General features: G+C 34.2%; 1 protein-coding gene across 7 annotated transcripts in view; it reads right to left on the minus strand.

Annotated features, from left to right (window-relative positions):
• The window catches only part of GAS2 (growth arrest specific 2), a 218,991-nt gene that overhangs the window by 69,709 nt on the left and 127,130 nt on the right, over window positions 1-22,152 (minus strand). For all 7 annotated transcript variants that reach the window (XM_056802009.1, XM_056802008.1, XM_056802011.1 and 4 more), the window contains 2 exons: window positions 16,267-16,411; window positions 6,966-7,073 (listed from right to left, as the gene is read on the minus strand). In XM_056802009.1, coding sequence (XP_056657987.1) covers window positions 6,966-7,073; window positions 16,267-16,411 — 253 coding nt within the window. The remainder of the gene's footprint in view (window positions 1-6,965; window positions 7,074-16,266; window positions 16,412-22,152) is intronic.

Here is a 22,152-nt window from a genome sequence, read left to right on the forward strand (position 1 = left end):
AAGTGTGTTGCATATATTATCCCCTTTGATTCTCACAACAACCCTGTGAGCTAGGTGCTGTTATTATCCCCATTATATAGAAGAAGCAGCTTAGGCTGTGATATTTAATAACTTGTCCAGTCATAGAGATATTAATTTTCTGAGGCAGGATTCAAAATTCAGTCTTCCTACTTCCATGCCCAGAATTCTATCTGCTATATCCCCTATACCTGCCGGTACTTTTTTCCCACTGTCCAAAACTGGAAAGTTGTAAACAGCTAAATTTCTACATTTGTTATCAATTGTGACAAGCTTTTATTTTTTAAATAACTACTTTAATGCCTCATAGCATTTTTGGCTCCTAGTATCAATGATGTGCCACATGATAGAACTCTAGAATGCTAGAAATTATAGTAAAAGACAATATAATCCCTAGACCAATGATACTGTACAGTTAACAAAGCATTTAAATAATTCTTATAATAGGATTTTAGGTAGAATTTTAAGAGAATGATGGGGAAGAGATATTTATGTGCACATTTAAAACAGAATTTTAACCTGGAATTTCAAAAGTGATCTGACATTATGCATTTTGAAAAGCAATTATTTTCTATCACTGAATATTATGAAAATAGATTAGAGTTTATAAAAATGGTAATTACTTGTCTTTTAAAAGGAAGACATGACAGTCTGGCTACATGTATTCAAAACATTGCTACTTAGGTTTAAATCTATACATAAATCCTAAATTAATTGATATTTTGTTAATGTATAATTTCATGATAGAAGAGAAATAGAAAGAGCTGAAGCTTGCTCTGATAAATAGAGAATTACTCTGAGTCAGGAAAAGCTAGGGTTCAATCTCACTACTCCAATATATTAACACTGTGATCCTGGGAAAGTCGCTTAAAATTTCTATACCATAGTTTCTTCTCTAATCTATCAACTATAGATATTAGCTATCTACACTGGTAGAAAAGTTTACTAATCAATAGTTTCTTACATCAAATGACAGGTCTGGAAATCTCCTCGTTCCTCCCCCACAAAGAAAGGATACATACATAAATGTCTAAAGAAGAAGAAGAAAAACCACTCTGACAATTGGAAAACTGAATCATTGACCTTCTATTTTATTTTTCATTATGGAATATAATTTAAAAACTTAAATCATAATAATTCACACTGTGATGGTTGGCTTCTGTAGGAAGTCACTTGGGAGAAGGTAAAGAATGTGAATTAGATGGCTTTGGAATTGTAAAGGAGCCTCAAGTTTGAACTTGGGAGGCCTTAAGATCTCACTTATAGAAAGTATGGAAGGAAGGAAAAAATTTACAATGAACTTTATAGATCCTGTGATATTTTTTATCCCTGCCAAAGCTAAAGGACTCCTATCTATGCTAAAATAACAGGTTGATTTACTTTCTAAAAGAGAAGGTAAAGGAGTCTGAAAGATAGCACTTCTCTTGAAAACATCAAATAGGGATACAAAAATGTATCCCTTCAAAACAAAACAAAAACTGAAGGAAGGCTCCAACATGAAATAAAAGACAAAAAAAATCTGAAGAGGTGTTTGAGATTCTTTTTTTAATCAGAAGTTTGGAGGATAGAAGAATGTCTCCTAGAAAAGAAGTAGGGAAAATGAAAACTCATTGAACACTTGGACCCAAAAAACCAACAACGTTTTCTTTGGGAAAAAGAGAAGACTTGGATATTTAAAAAGAAGCTATTTAATCTCCAAAGGATGATGACATAGATCCTTGGGTGTTGTGGAGTGCCAGATTATCCAGAAACATTCTGGAAAAGAGATTAGTGGTGGTTGGTAATTCCATGCTAAGAGGTACTGAAGCAGTGCTCTGTTGATGTAATAACAGCATTTTCTGGAAATTATATCCAATTAGGCAATTATTGCTCACAAAGTGATTCAAATGGGCACAAATAATACTTCTAATAGGAATCTAAAAAGCACCTCTACCAAATCCGAGTAAGACTGAAGAAATTAAGGGTAAAATGAGGTTTTTATAACTGTTCCTCCTTGAATTCAATGGATTAAGAAGCTTTAAATTGGAAAAGGATGTGGAATGATAGCAAGAAAACTGTCTGTGTATATTTATCTACCAAGCTAGACACCACAAAGAATACCAATAGATAGAATGGAAGAAGAATAGGAAAAGTAAAGAAATGAAAATCAAAGAGAAATACATAAATTTAAGAAACCAGTAATTTTATGAAAGTATTACTCAGAAGTTCACAGTTAACTATTATTATTATAGGAGCAACAAGGTGGCAAAGTAGATAGAGCACTGGGTCTGGAATCAGAAAGAACTAAATTCAAATCTAGTCTTATTTACTAGCGGTGTAAAAGAACTGCAGAGACTGATAAATCGACATAAAGAAACACATGCATACCCACAGAGAAAGTCAGAAACACAGAGTCAGGACAGACACAGACATGGAAACAGACAGAAATATAAAATTAGAAACAGCAAGTCACGTAACAAGTGAAAACTACTGTTTATTTCAGTTTCTTCATTTATAAGATGTAAATAATAATAATAACACCTACCTCACAGGGTTATAGTGAGAATCAAATGAGATTATAATTGTAAAGCCTTTAGAATAGTGGTTGGCACAAAAGGGCTAGATAAAATTAGTTTTATTATTAAAGATATTATTTTTAAAGGAGTCACTAGTAAAATCCATTGTCTCAAAAGTCTCTAGCCTAATGCACAAAATTTGAGTACCAAACAAGGCAAAGTCAAGATTTTCATACAAGATGGTATATTTGACCATTAGATTTACTGAAATTTGGTATGATAAGCCCAATGCCTGGAATAAGATCCTGGGCAGGGCGGGGAGGGGAGACAGATTAGGCATTCCTCAAATGATAGAGGATAGGCAAAAGGGAAAGGAAATTGGTGTTATGTAATAAAAAGACATTCACATGGGAAAATACAGGGACCAGATAGAGGAAACAGTGAGGAGAATTTTGGTGAAAATCAACAAAACCCAGAAATAGGAGTGAGGAAGTAATTATAGAATATTATAAACCACCTGGACAGAATGAAGAAATAGATGAGAAATATGGGAAACAAATCAGAAGACTGGCATGGACACAACATAGTATTGATGGGAGACTTCAATTATCTGAACCAAATTTTTTTTCTATCTATCTTAACCTTTCTCCCAGTTGGCCTGACTCTCTTTGTCTCTATTATATATAAATATCTGTGTGTCTTATATATCTGTCTTTCTCTGTCTCTGGATTCTGAGACAAATGGAGTTTAGGATGAAGAAGATGAAAATTATGGAGAAGCAACCATTCCATCTTAGAGATTATACTGGAAAAGTAAAGGAAACCAGGCATAGTTTATATGTACCCAAGATTTTAGTTTAGAGGGAGTATGGATATGATGTCATGTGCTAAGATTATATAGGGGGAATTACCCTAGAAGGGCTGAAAGGCTCCAAAAGATGAATTTCTGATGAAAACATGAAAAAATACTGATGAAGATCAAAAGGGTAAATTGTCTAATGAGACCAATATGTATGGATGCAGAGGCAAGCTATCAAATAGCTTTAGTTTTTTTTTTTTAATATGTAAAGATGGAAATAAGGATAGATAATGGAAGATAAATATCAAATAATGTCATATTCCTATAAGAATAGGATTAGGATTGCTAAAATTGAAAGTGGCCTTAAAGGCTAATAAAGAAAGCTGAGGATAAAAAAAATTAATTTTTAAAACTCAATTTTTTTAGAGAGGAAACTCAAAAACATAAAACTTTTGCTCAGAAAGGATTGAACAATGATAACTGTGGGTCAAAAGATAAGACAAAAGTATTATGCTGTTATTTTGTTGCTTCTTATGCCAAGGAGATTGACCTATAAACCACAAAGCACATAATCAAAATGGCTAATAGGACATTGATGCCCACATGTTGGGGGCCATCAAACCCATGCTGTCTGACATGGTCACAGGTAGAAACTGAGGACTGCAAAGTAGCCTCCAGAAAAGATGAGACATCCACTCAGCCCCCCGCTTTTATGTGACTTCTCCCTCTAACATCCCCTTATTATTGTAATTGCTATGATTATTATTCTTACTTAGCCCCAGGAAAAATAGATGAGATCAACATGCTTACAGGGTAAATACAGATGCCCCACTCTTTCCTCCAGAATACTGCCAAGAGATTTAACTCACAAAATTAAACTTATGTACCCACCTAGGTAGGACCCTCTTTTCTAGGCATAAAACCTCTGGCAAATCTGTGCTCAGAATTCCTCAACCTAAAACTGGACCATGTTGATTCTAACCTCTGACCCTGCACTTAGCAACAGTATTTTATTGACTATCTCCTTAGACTTCATGTCTGTTGTTAGGATCTATGGAAACATGTATGTTGAAAATGAAACTGTGTGCCAAGTAGATATGTGACCATGAGAGTAAAAAATAAAGCCAAGCTCAGCCAAGGTGCAGCAGTTTTTTCCTGTGAAACCTGTGCTGCAGGCTGAATATGAAATCTATGTCCCATATCTGCCTTCACCACTACACCTAGTTGAGGACCCCTGATGCCATGGGCAGGGCAGGTCCTGGGAACCCCAGCACACAAATAACAAAATGGAATTATTAAAAGAAAGTCAGTAAGAGAGGATCAAGCTGCCTTTGATGAGCTCAAGTCACTTGACCCAGGTAAATGATATTTTATTAGGTCCCAAAAGAACTTGAATATATTAATGTTGGGTAAGTCAGTGATAATTGGCAGGTCCTAGAACACTGGAGAGGTACTATAGAATTGGAGAAAGAAAAATGTCATTTTTAATGGAAGAGAATAAAATATGAAAACTATGGTCCAGTGAGTCTGACTTTGATTCTGGTAAAATTTAAAACATATTATTAAAAGAATGATTAGGAATCATCTGGAAATGGAAGTAGGGGTTGCAAAAATCTAGCATAATTTCATCAAGAATAGGTCATATCAGGGGCAGCTGGTAGCTCAGTGGATCGAGAGTCAGGCCTAGAGGTAGGTCATAGGTTCAAATCTGTCCTCAGACATTTCCCAGCTGTGTGACCCTGGGCAAGTCACTTAACCCCCATTGCCTAGCCCTTACCACTCTTCTGCGTTGGAACCAATACACAGTATTGATTTAAATCAATATGATTTTTTAAAAAATCATTAAAAATATTAAATTTAAAAAAATTAAAAATAGAATAGGTCATATCAAGATGATTTTAGACCTTCTCCCTTCTATTATGATAAATTTATTAAACTAGCAGTGTCTAGAAATATTGTGGATAGTTTATTTAGGTTTTTGCAAAGGAAGTATTATCCTTGTTAAAATGATTGAAAGAGTAAGCTAGGTTAACAATGTTATGGAGTTGTTGAATAATCAGAACCAAAGAGTAGTGGCTGTTCATTTAGAATGTCTCTAGTTTCAGCAATTTATTCTTCATGTTCAGCTTTTTTTTTAACAATTTAATTAGTTACTTGGATAAAAATATAGATGGAATGCTCATCAGATTTTCAGAAGACATAAAGTTGAGATAGATCCCTAATTTGGCCACCTCTAGAGTAGCATGTTCTCAGTTCACTATTCATTATAGGAAGCAGATCAATAAACTAGACATTGTCCAGAGAAGGGCAACCAAGATGGAAAAGGGACTTGAATTCATGCAATTTGGAGATTGGTTGGAGGAATTAGAGATCTTTAACTTGGAGAAGAGCTGTGTTTAAATATTTGAAGGGTTGACATGAAAGAAAAAAAGCCTAAATTTTTTCTGATTGATATTGAATGGATAATGAGGGAAAATAAAAGAAAGTTTCAAAAATAAGTTGGCTTGACAAAGAGAAAAATTTTCTTGCTATCAGACTAATCTCCAAATGGAATAGGCTGCTAACTCAAGAGATAGTATTTTCCTCAAAAAATGGAAGTCTCTATGAAAAGACTGATAAACTCTTTGTGAGGTTTTTTGTAGAGAATATTCTTTCTCAGGTAAATGACCATTGAAGTCTCTCCCAATTCTGAAATTATGTGATTCTATAATTAATTTTGTAATAACAGAGTGAATATTTTTAAAAGACCAAGTAAGCACAGATGAAAAAAATTCTCAGAACTCACTTTTTTTGGCATTGCCTAGAGTTTAAGTAACAATGTAAAATATCCATTATATTAACTACAGATGTTTTAGGAATAAAAGTGAAATATAATTTCCTTTCTTAAAAAAATCAATCCAGTTTTCGAAAAAGGTGAAAGACTATTTTAAGAAACTGAAGTTATGATTATCTGCAAAACCAATCACAGAAGAAATGAAGAAGAGCTTTGGAAACCTGAACTTAATGAACCACTTCTTAAAATAGGACATATATTCATTTAGAATAACTGCTGGAATGACCAGTCTTACTGCCAAGACTACTGGGCAAAATGTCAATTTCAGAAATGGACTAATATTTCCAACTTATTTCACTGTCAGATTGAAAACATTAATTACATAATCAATACTGAACACTTCTGACCTAGGAACTCACCTAAGAAATGATAATTCTCAATATAACACTATCTGATTGGTCTTTCTCTTCCAGTTGTGGATGTATGAGAGCACTATGTATCCCCAAATTATTAAACATTTTCTCTGATGATCTAGAAAACAATTAAAAACCCTATATCAAAAAGACTAGGAACTGAGAACTTCAACTTAACTGAGACCTGAATCTAAGATGTGTAGGAATAAGGAAGAATTCCATTACTATTTTTCCTTGGGGGAGAGAGGTTTAAGTTCATTCTGTCCTTCATTCAAAAACCAACCGTAGATATGCCTAGCTTCAGTTTCCACTCTATTGTTAACACTCTGCTCTGAAAAGTATGTGCAAATGCAAATAATAAGGTAATAGAGACAATTAGTACTGTACCCCTTAACTCCCCTCCCAAATACTCAATAATATTTTCAATGTAGAATCAGGAACTAAGTAAAAAATTAAAACATTTTTTACCCGAATGAAAAGGATCTTTTCTCCAACTCTGTATCTTCCTTGTGAGAGACGCTCCACACAGAACTTGTTTGGGCATTTGCAAGGCGGATCTTCTGAAATATGTTTCACCTGTAACATAAGAGCAAACCATTATTTTCTTTCTCAAAGAATATCTGTGATTTAGAAAATTAATTTTGATACTAATAATAGCTAATTTGTATATAGCACTTTCAAGTTTATATACAATCCTCCATTTGATCAATGTCACTCCATACTAGAATTCAAGTAAATATAGACCAGATTTAGCCCTAAATATACAAATGTTAAAGGCTAATGATATTTCCTGAAGCCATTTATTGGTACCTTTACAAAGGAATAGATATGCTTTAGAGCTGCAACATTTGTACAGTTTTGTCCAAGGGCATTCTTCCAGTATAATTTATTTTACATCCATCCTTCCTTTTCCATTCCCGCTGCCAAGGCTATAATATCAGGCCCTTATCACATGATTTCTGAAATATTGCAATATAACTTTCAAACAGGCTCTCCTCAATTCCAGTCTTTCCCCACCCCAACTTTATATACTGATGCCAAATATACCTAATTAAAACATCACTTTCAGCATACCATACTCTCTGCTCCAAAAACCACAATGACTCCCCACCGATTATAAGAATATTATTCAAAGTCTTAGCATTCCAGGATCTCTGCCATTTTGCACCTCCCCATCTCTGAAAACTAAAGTCCTGCTATTTCAATTCAACAAAAATGTCTTCTCTATCTGAAATCTCTGATGAAGCCAAGGGAGTTTATTCATTCTTTCCCTGATATACCACTCACATTCCTTCAACTGGACCTTTGCCCATGCCACTTTTCTGTGCTAGGGATGCCTTCCTCCACTTTAATCTGCTTATCTTACCCTTCAAAGCCCAGTTCAGGTCTTATGTCTTTCATTAAATCATCCTGAAACACATCAGTGCTGTCATCATTCTTATCTCCCAGTACGGTGTCCTTTATATAATACATATTTAATTGACGTATGCTGAATGACAATGATGCAAAAAAAGATGATGATGATGATGATGATGACAATGATGACTGATCAGAATGACAGTGATAAAACAATAAGTAGTTGAAGATAAGTAGTAATAAGTAATAAGTAGTATCATTCTCCCTTTCGGGTAAAGTTTTTTGGGTGATAAAGTCAAATATTTTGAAAATTTAAATGACATGATGAGATTCACATTTTCACCATTTTGGTCTCTATAATTCCTCAAAGATGAATTTGAATGTTTCTAAAATTAAAAATGGCTAAATCAACTATTGTTTCTAAATTAGAAAACAAGAATATTTTGAACTTCATGATTTCCTCCAAAAAGCCTTGTTCCTTCTAATGTACCTAAAACCACCTAGGAATCCATATAATTATACCTAGACATCCAAGCTCTCCCATTTCATTTCTGAATATATCACTTATTACATATGTATTTTATGCAACTGAGACATACATTCTATTTGTCTATTTACATAATATATGTCCTTAATTGTTATACCTTCAAACTAAATTTTAAATTTAAGGCAAAGCCAGTATAGATAGCAAATGGTGTATACATAAGGAAAGTAGGATCTTTTATAACTTCATAAATAAGATTCATACTAGATTAAATTTGGAAGTGTACCATGCTCTGCCCCATACCTTCTTCTTTTAATATTATTTTTTCTGAAGAGAAAGCATGGATCATAAAGAGAAAGGGGGCAGTTTTAACCCAAGAAACTCCCTGACCTCAAGAGGCTAGACAAACATCACTAGCTGGACTCTAAAGCAGCATGACCTGATTCCTTGACCAAAAACCTTGTCCCATCTACGTGTCCAAGTGTTGGAAATTCTACCATTAAATATTTATTCCTTTGGTTGATAAATTTTCCTATTCATTTATATCCCTTCTAAAGTAAAATTAGTTCTGAGAGGAATAACATGACTTGTTTAACACTGTAGTGTAAATTAGTTTTTCACAGATATCTCTCCCTACCCCAAGACAAGGGTCCCTCATAATTGCAGAACAGTAGTAATAACCAAAAGAAGAAATGGAATGGATGCAGAAATGAGAGGTGGAAGATGTGGTGTAATGAAAGACAGGAAGCAGATTCATTGTCTTCACCAAACATGGCCTGTGAAGGAAGATCAGATTCTTTCTTGAAATGAGGAGGATGATAGTGCAAACTTGGGAACAGTCACCTCCAACACTTGTTCCTGAATTCCCCAACACATAGCCCAAGTTACTCAAACTTTTTCATTGGTATTGAAATTGCCAAGAGCGAATCCCATAGAGATCATAACCAAGAGAAACCTGGTGCATCACAGGATAGCTAAGATATGAGCTATGACAGCTTTTTACTGTATTTCATAAGCATAAGGAAAGTGACTCTGTGCTGGTCATTGCCAGGAATAAGGTTCTTCAGGATGAAGGAAGAAAAATATGGCCTGATATTCACTTTAGAAGATGAATAGACATATCTAATGAAGAAGGAGACCAAGCTTTTTAAGTTCTGGGATAAGAAAAGACAGTCTTCTTCACAGTAGACTAAACTAAAGAATCCCTCTATTAGGATTCTGACAACACTGATATAATGATAAATAGGTGCACTGAAGACATGAGGAAAAGAACTTTCATTCTGAGTAGTGCTCAGAGAGAATACATACATAGTTCTATGATCTAACATCATCCAGGGTGGAAAGTATTTCCTTGATGGATCTGTCTTTGGGAAGTAATATCACACAATCTTTTAGGTAGATACTTTGTCAATACTGAAAACCTTTTTTTTATCTGAGGGAGAGATGCTTTCATTGGTGAAAGAGAGCAAATGAAGAATTGACTATTACGTTATGAGGAAGAATTAACATCCCCCAAACCTTGACTGATTATTTAGACCAAATCCAGGAAGAAGAATTGAGGCAAGACTATGTGAGGTCCTACCCAAAACATGTTTAGGATGGCAGAACTTGGCATGTTTTGGGGGGAGGTGAGGAATGATTGAATAGATTCTTTTTAAAGCCTTGGGGACTGTAATTGTCATCAAGCTTGCGATGAGACAATGATGTAACATGGCGGTCAAGAACATAGGTCTCAAGAACTGGATATGAATCTTGGTTCCGCTACTTCATGACCTAGAGTTTTCTCAACCCTCTAAGTCTCTGTTTTCACCTATACAAAATTAGGATATAGGAGATAGTGCAATAGAAAATAACTGAACCTTCTTCTAGCAGAGTTCAACTACTCTGCTTGGGTTACACCATATCTGGAATTCCATGTTCCCTTTTGGGCACATTTTTTGGAAGGGCACCAATAAGTTGGTGCATATTTAGAAGAAAGTAATTAGAAGATAGTGTGGAGACTAAAAACCATATATAATCATTAACAGTTGAAAGAACTTTGAATGTTTAGCCTAGAAAAGAGAAAACTGGGGAAAGATGTGGGAACCATGATAGCTGTCTTCAAAATATGTGAAGGATTATTTCGTGGAAGAATGATTAGACATATTCTGCTTTGTCCCAAGAAGCATAACTAGGAGTAAGGGGTGGGAGGTGTGGAGAGGACGTTTCAGCTTCATATAAGGAAGCACTTAGAGTTGTCCAAAAAGTAGAAAGAGCTGCCTTGGGAGGTAATAAGCTGCCCATCACGAGTTCTTCAAGTGGAGGCTGGATGACCACTTGTCAGGAATGTTGTAGAAAGGATTCCTGTTCAGGCACAGGTTGGACTGGATGACCTTTGAGGTCCCTTCCAACTTTGATATCCTGTGATTCTATAAACAAGAGTATTCTGTGGGCAAAGGAAATATGCTGTTAGGAAGGAAATACCTGATAATTGAAATTTGTGCTTCTTACATTACCTTTGGATGAGCTAGGTTGCTGCCATAGACTTTGGCAGGTGTCTTTCTGGCTGCTGCCCAAACATTAGGGTCAAGTTTCTGATGAAATGGGATGTCTAGGGTTGCCAAATTATCCTGAATTATACCATCTATCATTACCCCAAACAGAGGAAGTTCCTTAGGTAGAGGAAGAATACCAATCCTTTCTTAGAACTTTATTCATCACATTGACTGGCCATCCAGACAAGGAAAAGGTTTGAATTCAGTCTTGTCTTTCTATTCTCTCAAGGCTGAATAACAATTTTCAGGGCTAATGAATAAAATCTCTTAGATAGATGCCTGTTGTCCTTCTCTACTGATATCCAGACTAAAGGAGCTGTTTTTACCTGGCCACCTAAAAGAGCCATCTATTTCTTTAATCTCATTATTCTCTTACTAGGCCCAAGGAGGAAATATGAGGACACACTGGCTGTTTCAATACTGGCAGGATGCTATTTGTTAAAAAACAGAACATTTGCTTAAACATGATATCTCAACATAGATCTAGTTCTTTTTGCAAATAACAGCTCATTTTACCAAAGTCAAAAAACCCAATAAACCTTATTCAGTGTACACAAGGTCTTACAAGACAGTCTGTGGCCATTTTGCATTCCAATTTTAATTAAAATTTATTTATTTTATTTATATTTATATTTTATATTATATATATAAATTTATAAATAAAATTTATTATTAATTAAAATTTAATTAAAATAAAATAAAAAAAAAAACGGCACATGAATTTTCTATTCCCAATGGGCATCTTGCAGAGTAGTCATCTCAAAGGCAACGGTTTCTCTAGGAGACATCTGTAATTCCCACTGAAAGTGCAGCTAACTTATACGTGACTCTCTTTTTTTAACCTGTCACCATTGACTCTGAAATAAAACATTTCATTCATGAAACAAGTGCCATCACTTTAGCTAAGCATAAGAGTTTTCGGATAGGGTGGCATGCTGTATTTTCCTTGGTGATGAACAATACAGAAACATCTTAGTGCACTTTGATTAAAATGACTATGATTTTGGCTGACTTCAATTTTGGAAATTTGTCTTTTAGAAAAATACAGGAATCTGGACCATGATATAGGATTAAATCAAATGAGTGTCTCTCATGGCTCCTTTTAGATGTCTTGAGTTTCATTCCACTTCTGAAAGGAGGGAATGGTGTGATATAACAGCCAAGAACGATCATTTGATCTCAGGCTGCAAGAAGGGAGACTTAGCATTCAAGGATATGAAGCCAACAATGCTGTTGCACTCTTCCTATTCAGGCCCTGCCTGCAGTATTGGGTTTGGTTCTGGGTGCCACATCTTAGGAAGAATACTGATAAGCTGAAAGGTGAACAGAAGGGAGTGACCAAGAGAGTAAAGGGCCTTGAGTTCATGCCATATAAAGAATTGTTGAAAAAACTAATTTTAGTCTGGAAAAAAGAAGACTTGTGGGCCATGGTGATAAGCATGGACTTGATAATTGTCTGTAAGGAGGACTGTCACATAGAAGAGGGATTAGACTTCTTTTTCATGGTCCAGAGGAAATAACTAGAACTGGTGGGTAAAAATGGCAAAATAAACTAATTTAGGTTTGATATCAGGAAAACTGCTTAACCATTAGAGCTATCACAAAGTAAAAAGGGCTACTTCAAGAGGTAGCAGATTCCATCTTATTGGAAGTCTAAGCAAAAGCAGGATGATCATTTCTTAGGCAGAGAGAGGCAATGGGAATTAAGTAATTTGCTCAGGGTCATGTAGCTAGGAAGTGACAGGTCAGACTTGAACCCAGGACTCTTGCCTCTAGGTCAGGCTCTCAATCTACTCAGCCACCTTGCTGCCTCCCATGAGTGTTTTTCAGAGACAGTATTGACTATGGAGCCTCTGAAATCCCCTCTACCGCTGACATTTGGAGATATATTTTCCCCCAAATGCTTCCCTTTCTTGAATCCCTATCCATGTCCCCCCTCTCCCTTCATAGGCACACTTTTCTCAGAGTTGGTTCTAGGGATAGAGTAAGTTCAATCCTTCCTTAAATACTAAAATATGATCCATAACCTTAATAAAATCAGAACCCATTCATAGGTTCAATGGATGGGTTTTGTGGGATTCTGGCCCATGCCCTCTCATGAATATTGGAATTGGATTCCTCCTTTACAATTCCATGCCACATTGTTCTCAAAGGTAATGTTAGCACAAGACCAACTTTGGCATGTCCCATCAAGATGTAAAGGCCTCTTAAGTTTGGGTCTGGTGATATCTTTTAAGTGGGGCATAGTGGATGGGGAAGACAAATTAAAATTCTATCTCCGAAATGACTAGTTTTGTGACCCTAAATTAGTCAATTAATTTCTCAGTCTCAGTTTCCTTATCTATAGAATAGGAATAATAATAGCACCTATTTCATTGGTTGGTTATAAGGATGAGTTAGATAATAAGTGTAAAGCACTCTGTAAAACTTAAAATGCTATATAAATGCTGTTTTTTGTTTTATTTTTGACTAGGAAGAAGACTGAATAATATTGGAGGCATTTGTTACCAAGTTTTTCATAAGGGAGTATATATATATATATATATATATATATATATATATATATATATATATATATATATATATATATAATTTATTTATCCAAAGACCCTATTCTATGATGTGGAGTAGTTGTAATCTACATTGATGAAATTACAAAATATTTAAATCCTTTAAGTATACTCTTAATTCTCACGTGCCTTCCTCAGTGTCCTGACTGGCATTTTCATATACTCCCAAAGGAAAGCAGAGAGGTGCATTGTCATTTGGTATATATTTCTGATCTGTGTAATTTGGACACAGGAGGTGGACAGGGCAGACTTGTTAATTGATTTTTTAGACCAACTGAATTCATTAAGATTCTACACTGTACTTTATCCAGTCACAATCTTTTATAGTTAAGATGAAGAAAAAAGATATCACTGTGACATATTTGAAAAAAAAACATTCGTATTGATTTCTGTTTCCCACCCCTAATCAATAGAGTTGAATTTTGGAGTTAACTCACATTTGTTACTTGGTTGTGTATATTTTCAAGATCATTGAAACACAGAAGCTTAGAGTTTGAAGGGACCCTCAGAGACCACCTAATCCAAGACCAAGCAAGAATCCCCTCTATAACATCCTTACCAGTTCTATCAATCTTAGCTGAAAGAGGTCAAAAGATAAAGAAATTTCAATCTCCTAAAGCACTTTATAGAGCACTTGGACTGTCCTGGCTGTTGAGTTTTCTTTTTTCCTTATACTGAGTCGAGGTATACAAAGATGATGGACCAGGGAGAAGCCTAGGATGTACTGTTCCTCTCTGTGAGAAGATGTATTGATACATTGCTAATGACCTGGACCTCATTGAAATGACATCATTATCAACTAGACAGTATTTAAGATAAACATGTCATAGTTCCTTCAGTTTTTTTTTAAATGAAGAATTTGGAAGTCATTCATTGAACAGCTCTAGGGTTGAAAATAAAGCATGACTTGTCATATGAGGGGAGGAGGACTGATTCATTTTCTTTTGAGTTTATGTATGGTCAAACCCTATCTGCCTTGTTTCTGTTCTTTCCATCTAGTCCTGAGTAGTGTAAAAAATGGAGATTTGAACCCCAGACTACAATCCCCAGAAGTCCTTGGTACTTCCCAGAATTCCCTATAATCTCACCTGAGTCTCCACCTGGTGAGATCACAATTGAGTATTTAATGGGCTCTCTGCCTCCCAAGAGTCTCTTCCTGTACTCAGAGGTTGCAAGATATAGTGAGTATGCTAAGCGCGGGGATTCTGAATTGGCTAATCAGCCATGGGCACGTGGTTTTCTACTTTGTATTCTTAATTCAAAGAATCCTTAATAAACCTCATAAAATATAATACTTTTATTATTAGAAACTAAATTTATTTTTTACAGTAGCTTCAGCATCTACAAAAAAGACTCTAGCCATGGCCAACAGAACCATCCAGCTCCTTCTCCTTTGTATAGACAATATGAAGGCTGCCATCAAATTACCAATAATTCTTTCCCATGACTCTAAAGTAGATCAGAAATTAAAAGCATATTTAATTCAAAGCTCTTGGAATTAATTACCATTCCCTATAATCTTTTGGAGCAATTATACTTCAAGTGAAAATTAGACCTAATAATACCCCACTATTTTTTCCTTTGCTTGACTTTTATGTCAGCATAAGGCACTTCCATTGAGGAACTTTCCAGTCATCAATGTTAATGAACAAAATTCTTCAGTTTACAATATAGGAGAAAGTTGCCTGGGAAATAAAAGATGCTAAATGACTTGTCCAGAGTCATACAGTCAGTTTGGAGTGAAGGAATGACATGAACTGAGGTCTTCCTGATTCCAGGGCCAGCTCTTTATCCATTATGTAATATTCTCTCTCACCAACTTAATGGTAGGAAGATATAGATTGTCAATAGTTGATATAAATGCCTTATCAGTGGGCTCCTTCTATGAACTGTTTTCATGTATATTTATGAGTTTATTATGTTATTACAACTATGATGGTCTTTATTTCATAAAATAATGTTTGACAAGTAACATTGCAATGACTTAAATCATAGTAATCAACCTGTTAGTGTCCTTCATAGACTGACCAAATGAAGCATCAAACAAAATGTCTCTTTCAGCCTCAGTATTCTACATAATACAACTGACAGGAATCAATAAACGATAATGACTTTATTCTATTTGAAGTCAATTATTTCACTCTGGGTGAATGTATATATGACCAAAATACCTCAATGATTTAAGGATTAATTTGTGCTTTGGTACCAGATTGGATCCTCCCAAACCATTGCACATCACAACCCTTCTGTGACTCAGTAGATCATCCTCAATGGTAGTAGTCACTGGAGAATTCGTGATCCTATGGCAAACCTGGTTAAGTCAATTCAAGATATATATATCTTGAATATATATATATATATATATATATATATATATATATGATCAGGCTTTCAGAGTGAAAGAAATTCTGGATTTGGAATCAAGAGAGACTCTACTTCTAATCTTTTATTAACTATGGGACTGTGGGGAAAATTATTTAATATCTCTAAGCCTGACTATTGTAAACCTATCTAGCCTTATCTGTAAAATGAAAGGAATAATTCTCATACATACCTCAGGAAGTTGTCATAATAGCCAAATAACAGCATTTATTTAAGCATTTTTGCAAACTTAGGGTCGGAGATATTAGAATCATTGGTTTAGAGAAATGAGATCTTAGAGACCTTTGAACCCCACTCTCACACTTTATAGACAAGGAAATTGAGGCACACAGAGGTTGTTTGATTAACCCAGAATCATACTCCCATAAATATCAACTATTATTAAATCTATAGTTGCCACAATCACTAGGTACTTGGACCCAATTTTGGTAGGCTTTACTTACAGCATCATCCAATAAGTTTCCTGTACTCTTTTTTCCAGAAGACTTTGTCGATGAAGGAGAAGGAGAAGGAGAAGGGGCTGAAAGTGTTTCTTCCTGTTCAATCTCTTTTTCCAGCTTTATTAAACCAGGAGGTTCCACACCATACCTTAGTTAAAAAGGCAAGAAACCATCACAATATTAATAATAGATAACAACAATATTTAATATATTTTATTTTGGGGGTCCAAATTTGTGATTTCATTAGTATGGGGAAATCCCAGGATGGAAACTCTCTGCTGATGTAGAAACTATCCCTCCCTGCAACATACAGCTTTAGAGAGGGGCTGGAGGCACTATTACCCAGGGTCCACAGACCATGTGATATAAATCCTACTAGAGAAAAAAGGATAAAAATGCTTACTCTTTAAAGGAGACAAATCCTTTCATCCAGTGATAATATCCTCATAGGCCTATACTCACCCCCAAAAAGATTGAAGTAACCAATCCAAAATGGTTATACTAACTCTTTTTATAGTAACAAAGAACTGGAAACTACAGTGATTTCCATCATGGGGAACAACTGAACAAATAATGGTAAATGAATAAAATGCAAGTAAGAAACAATAAAAGGAATGGTTTCTCAGAAACCTGGGAAGACTTGCATTAACTGATGTAAAGTAGAGTAAGTAGAATCAAGGAAAAATTGTACAAAAATAACAGACAAATAGTTTTGAGAAACTTAAGAACCCTCATCAACACAATAATAAATTGTGATTCCAGACTAACAATGATTAAGCATATTACCTGCCCCCTGATAAGTGATAGACTCGGGCCAGTATAATGACACTTTTTTTTTTTAACATAGCCAATTTGGTCATTTTGTTTTGCTTGACTGTGCATAGATATTTCTAATAGTAAGGATTTTGTTTTTTTATTATCATTATTTTCAATTGGAGAGTAGAAGGAAAGAAAATAAATTCTTCTTTGAAAAAAAAAATATATATATAAAGTAAAAGTTCCCCTATGAAAAAATCAGCCTGCTTCCAGCATATCTCAAATAACTCAGAGTGTCTTAAAGTGTATTTACAAAATATTCATTATATTACCTTCCCCTTCTCTGTTCCATCTTCTTAAAACTTTTTCTGCTTTTATTTCTTGTGATACTATTTGAAACTATGATAATCAATTCTATACTAACTCGGAATTTACTGAGAATATAGAAAATCCAAGTCGTAGTCTTGGTTATGCCAATGGGCCAGTCCTTTTGCCTTTCCAGAAGACTAGATGGGATTGAACTCAATAATCTTTTAGTTTCTTTCAGTTCTAAATTTTAGTTCACTTAAACATTTTCAGGCACTGAAATGATAACTTGTAAAGTGGAAGCCAGGTGATCTGCTTTCAATTTAGGGAATTGAAAATAGAGAACAGCACATGCCAGTTACATGGAGTATGGATAATGTCTTTGTTTTCTTCAGCATGGGAACTCTTGGTTTTAGTTGTTTGGTTGGTCGATCTTTGTGCTCCTTTTGAGGCTCCCCTTTCCCCCTATTATTCTATTTCACTTGTTGATTATGTCAGTTCCCAAGAATTCAATTACCATCTCTATACTAATGATTCTCAAATCTACATATCCAGCTCTAATCTCTTTGCTGCTCTCTAGACTTATACTTTCAAGTGTATCTTAGATATCTCAATCTGGATATGCCATTGATATCTTAAACTCAAAATTTCTAAAACTGAACTCATTATCTTTCTCCTAAAACTTTCCTCCTTCCAAACTTCTCTATTACTGGTGAGGGCACTAACATCCTCTAAGTCACCATAAGGCTCACAACTTAGGTTTCATTCTCAACTTCTCACTTTTTCTACCCACATCCAGCATTTGCCAAGTCTTTATAACATCTCATCTGAGAGATATACCTTCTTTCCTTTGACATCGTCATTCTCCTGGAGCATATTCTCACCTCCTTACACCTGGACTATTGCAATTGTCTGCCTCAAGTCTTTCTTCACTTTAGTCCAATTATGTCCTCCACTCAGTTGCCATTTTGGTATTTCTAAATTATAGGTCTGACCATGTCACTCTCCCTATTTAATAACTGGTAGCTTTTATCATTTCCAGAGTCAAATATAAATCCCTTTATTTGATTTTAAAGTCCTTTAAAATCTTTCTGGTCTTTTTGGACTATAATACCCTTCATGTTCTCCATGATGCAATAACACTAACTTCCTTGCTGTTCCTTGCATTGAACATTCCATTTCCCAATTCTGGGCATATTTACTGATACCCAGAATATTCTCCATCCTTATCTCTGCCTCTTAGCTTCCCTGGCTTCATTCAAGTCTCAGCTAAATGTCCATTTTCTTCAAGTCTTTCTTAGTTTTTCTTTATCTCAGTGTTTTCCCTATGATGTTAACTCCATATAGATATGGATATAGACATAGAGATAGATATAGATAGATAGACAAATAGAAAAATACATAGATAGATAGATAAATATATGGATGGATGATTATATGTATATTAGATGCATATGTACAGTATGAGTACTATATTTATATGCAATTATTTAATAATACATTTTATGCATATTTATCTTTATATAAATTGTCTTCCCTAACACAATATAAGCTCCTTGAAAATGGAAACTGTTTTATTTTTATATTTTAGTTCTCAACCCTTAATATATAGTAAATGATGATTTGAATTGAATTGAATAGAGAGCCATTCTGTGTTCCAGAAAAAAGAACAGTAATATTGAGAAGGTGTATGTAACCCAGACCATCAGAATGGATTGGAAGGAGGGGAAACATTGGAGTTCTCAAAGTCATTTTTGTAGCAACTTAAAAATGATAAGCAATAAATTGAAAGGAAAATCAAGAGGATTTGTTGAGTGGTCAAATACAAAGATTGAAGTAATGAGAGAAGGCATGATTCAAAGATTTTGAGTCTGGGAGATTGTAGGAAGAGAGATATCATTGATGGAGGCATAAAAAGGTCAGAGAAGGAGGAAACTATTTATGGGGGGAATATAATGAGTTCTTTGTAAGCTCAGTTTGGGACATGCCAAGTCAAATTGAAACTGGAATATCCAAATGGAAAAGTCTATCATATAATAGCAGAAAGAATTGTAGCTTAGATATAGATATACACACACAGATACACATATACACACACATTTGTACATATAATTGAGTATGGTCTATATTGTGAATGAACATATATGCATCTGCATATGTATATAATCATAACTGTTTACACATACATTTTTAAATTATGATAGATAATATTTTTATAAATATTTAGATAAATATAATCTACATTAAAAAGAATTTCTGAAGTAGGGTTAGAAATCTGTTTGAATATAATTCAGAAATCACTTTTAAAATAATATTAAATACTTGCATTAAATAAAAACCAAAAACATTCTATAAAATGTTACATGTATATCAATCATATGAATATATGTGTATATAAATTATATAGATTTAAATTCTATACATGTATTAGAACACAGTTCATAGTTACAGCCAAAAAATTAGCAAATACAAAAATCAGATATTGTTTATTATGTGGGATCATGATGAGTTAACTTTAATAAGAGCTTATGTGTTGATTTTAGGTGTCAGTTTAGGAAAATACCGACAGAGTAGCTCAGTTATGAGATACAAGGTATTTGATATTCAAATGTTTTGTTAGCTGATTGATAATAAAAATTCTAAATATGATAGTGTCTCACTTTTAAAACCTTGACAAAAATATGTAAATATAATTCTAGTCCACAAATTTACTCATTGTTTAATTTGGAAATATCAACAATTATTGAGCATATATCTATAAATATGACTTTTAAATTTGGAACTATTGTCTCTCCTATTTTGAGTAGATAATACAATTGTGTAATCATGGAAGAAAATTTCTCCTACAATGAAAAAAATAAAATACTACAAATATTTCTTCTCATATAATTAATAGGATTAATATAGGAAACCTTAACATTTTGTGTCACTGACCCTACTGCATGGCAGTCTGGTGAAGCCTTCTCAGAATGATGTTCTTAAATGTGTAGTCTTCAAAGGAAACCAATTATATTGTAATATAGATCTATTCTTTCAAATTAAATAATTTCAAATTAATTGGTCCTCTAAAATCTAACTAAAATTGGTTAAAATTATAGTAATCTAAAGGGATAGAATTCACTGATAATTGAAAAGTGATCATCAAAAATATAAACATCTGAAAACATAAATTAAGAGGAAAATATGATTCTATTTTTTAATGTGACCTACTCATTATTTTTAAAGGAATATGCTTGCCCCCTAAAATAAACTACAATAGTTCTTTACTAAAATGTAGAAATGGCAATCATAGAATCTTAATGTTTTTATAAAATGCATACATTGTCTATAAAATATTAATATTTTAAAGCCTAAGTATGAAACCAGCATTAAAGTTGTCCTTGGAAAATCTTGATGTTTGTACTTTATCAGACATTATCTGAATAAACTGACCATTAGCCAGGTCAATGCAGAGAGTAAGTGAATATATAGAAAGAAACTAAAACCTAAAATACAAGATTTGTGCTAGTTGTTGCATACAAAGGCACAGTCTAATAAAGTTATAAACAATTCATTTATTGCCTTTCTGTCTGCGGATGCCAACTGGTTGTAAATTATTACTCACCATTTAGATGGGGACTTACACCTGCAAGTCAACTTAGTCATGAAATTGGCCTTTTTCCCTGCTTTAAAACGTTCTGCCTCTATTTCAATTACTTTGCATGGTCTAGACCAGTTCTGAACTCTACTTCTGGCAAGTATTTTTAAGTTTCTTTTTATAACCTTTTTCCTATTATGAGCTATCCTTCTGGACGCACCTGTCTTTCTCAGGCTGATTTGAAATAAAAAAGAAAATATTCAGAAGACTGAATACACACACACAAAAATCATGGCGACCATAGAATCTGACAGTGGACCAATAGGATGGACCACATCAAAGCAATTTCCTCTTTTATTTTGACTTCAAAGAAATTAAATAGATAAGGAAAGACATTGAGGATTACCCTTAATAAGCTTCTGAGATTGGAATTTCTTATTTATTAGAAAAAAATTAAATTCCAAAAACTCACTAAAACTGTTCAGTAGACCATAATGTTCAAATATACATATGGTTTATCTGTGAGAGGGGAAGGGTATTTTATAGCTATTGAAGAGAAACATGTGTGTGTGTGTGTGTGTGTGTAGAATGAACCCAACTCCTTTAAAATTAGTAAAGAATTTCCTTCTTCATTTCCCTTTCCTTCCATTTACTTCCCTTTAGAGTTCTTTTGCACAGAAATTACTTTCTACTTTTAAGAAGACTAAATATAAATTCACATTTGAAAGGATAATCCTTTCCCACCAAATACACTGTATCATTAGAAATTATATCTTAGTATTTAAATTGTTTTATTCAAGTCAGTGGTCTTAATTGCTTTTGTTTAATGGCTGCCTTTCACTATACTGTGCAACTGCAGGATCAAGGCAACTTTAAAAAATATATATAAATGCTCAGTGTGAGAGATGAAAGAGAGGGATGTTAGAGACAATCTAATCTGATCTGCCTTTGTCTCTATCATTTTACATTCCAAAAAAGTGTAGTCAAGGTCATCAGAGAACATGTCTAAATTCACATGAGAGTCAAGGATCAAAGTCAGGATGCAAATCTAGTTCCTGTACTCTAAATACAAGTCTCTTTGAGCACTTTTCTATTCAAGAGAGATCAACAATTCTGGAAAATCTGCACTGAGGAGTGTGACTTGCCTAGTGTTCCTATCCAGAGGTGACAGGATTTGAGTTCCCATCTTACTGGCTCCAAGGCCAGATTTCTATTCAATCCACTCCTGCATCTGAAGTCTCTTACAAATT

This window comes from Monodelphis domestica, chromosome 6 (genome assembly GCF_027887165.1).
Source record: "Monodelphis domestica isolate mMonDom1 chromosome 6, mMonDom1.pri, whole genome shotgun sequence".
Taxonomy (NCBI): domain Eukaryota; kingdom Metazoa; phylum Chordata; class Mammalia; order Didelphimorphia; family Didelphidae; genus Monodelphis; species Monodelphis domestica.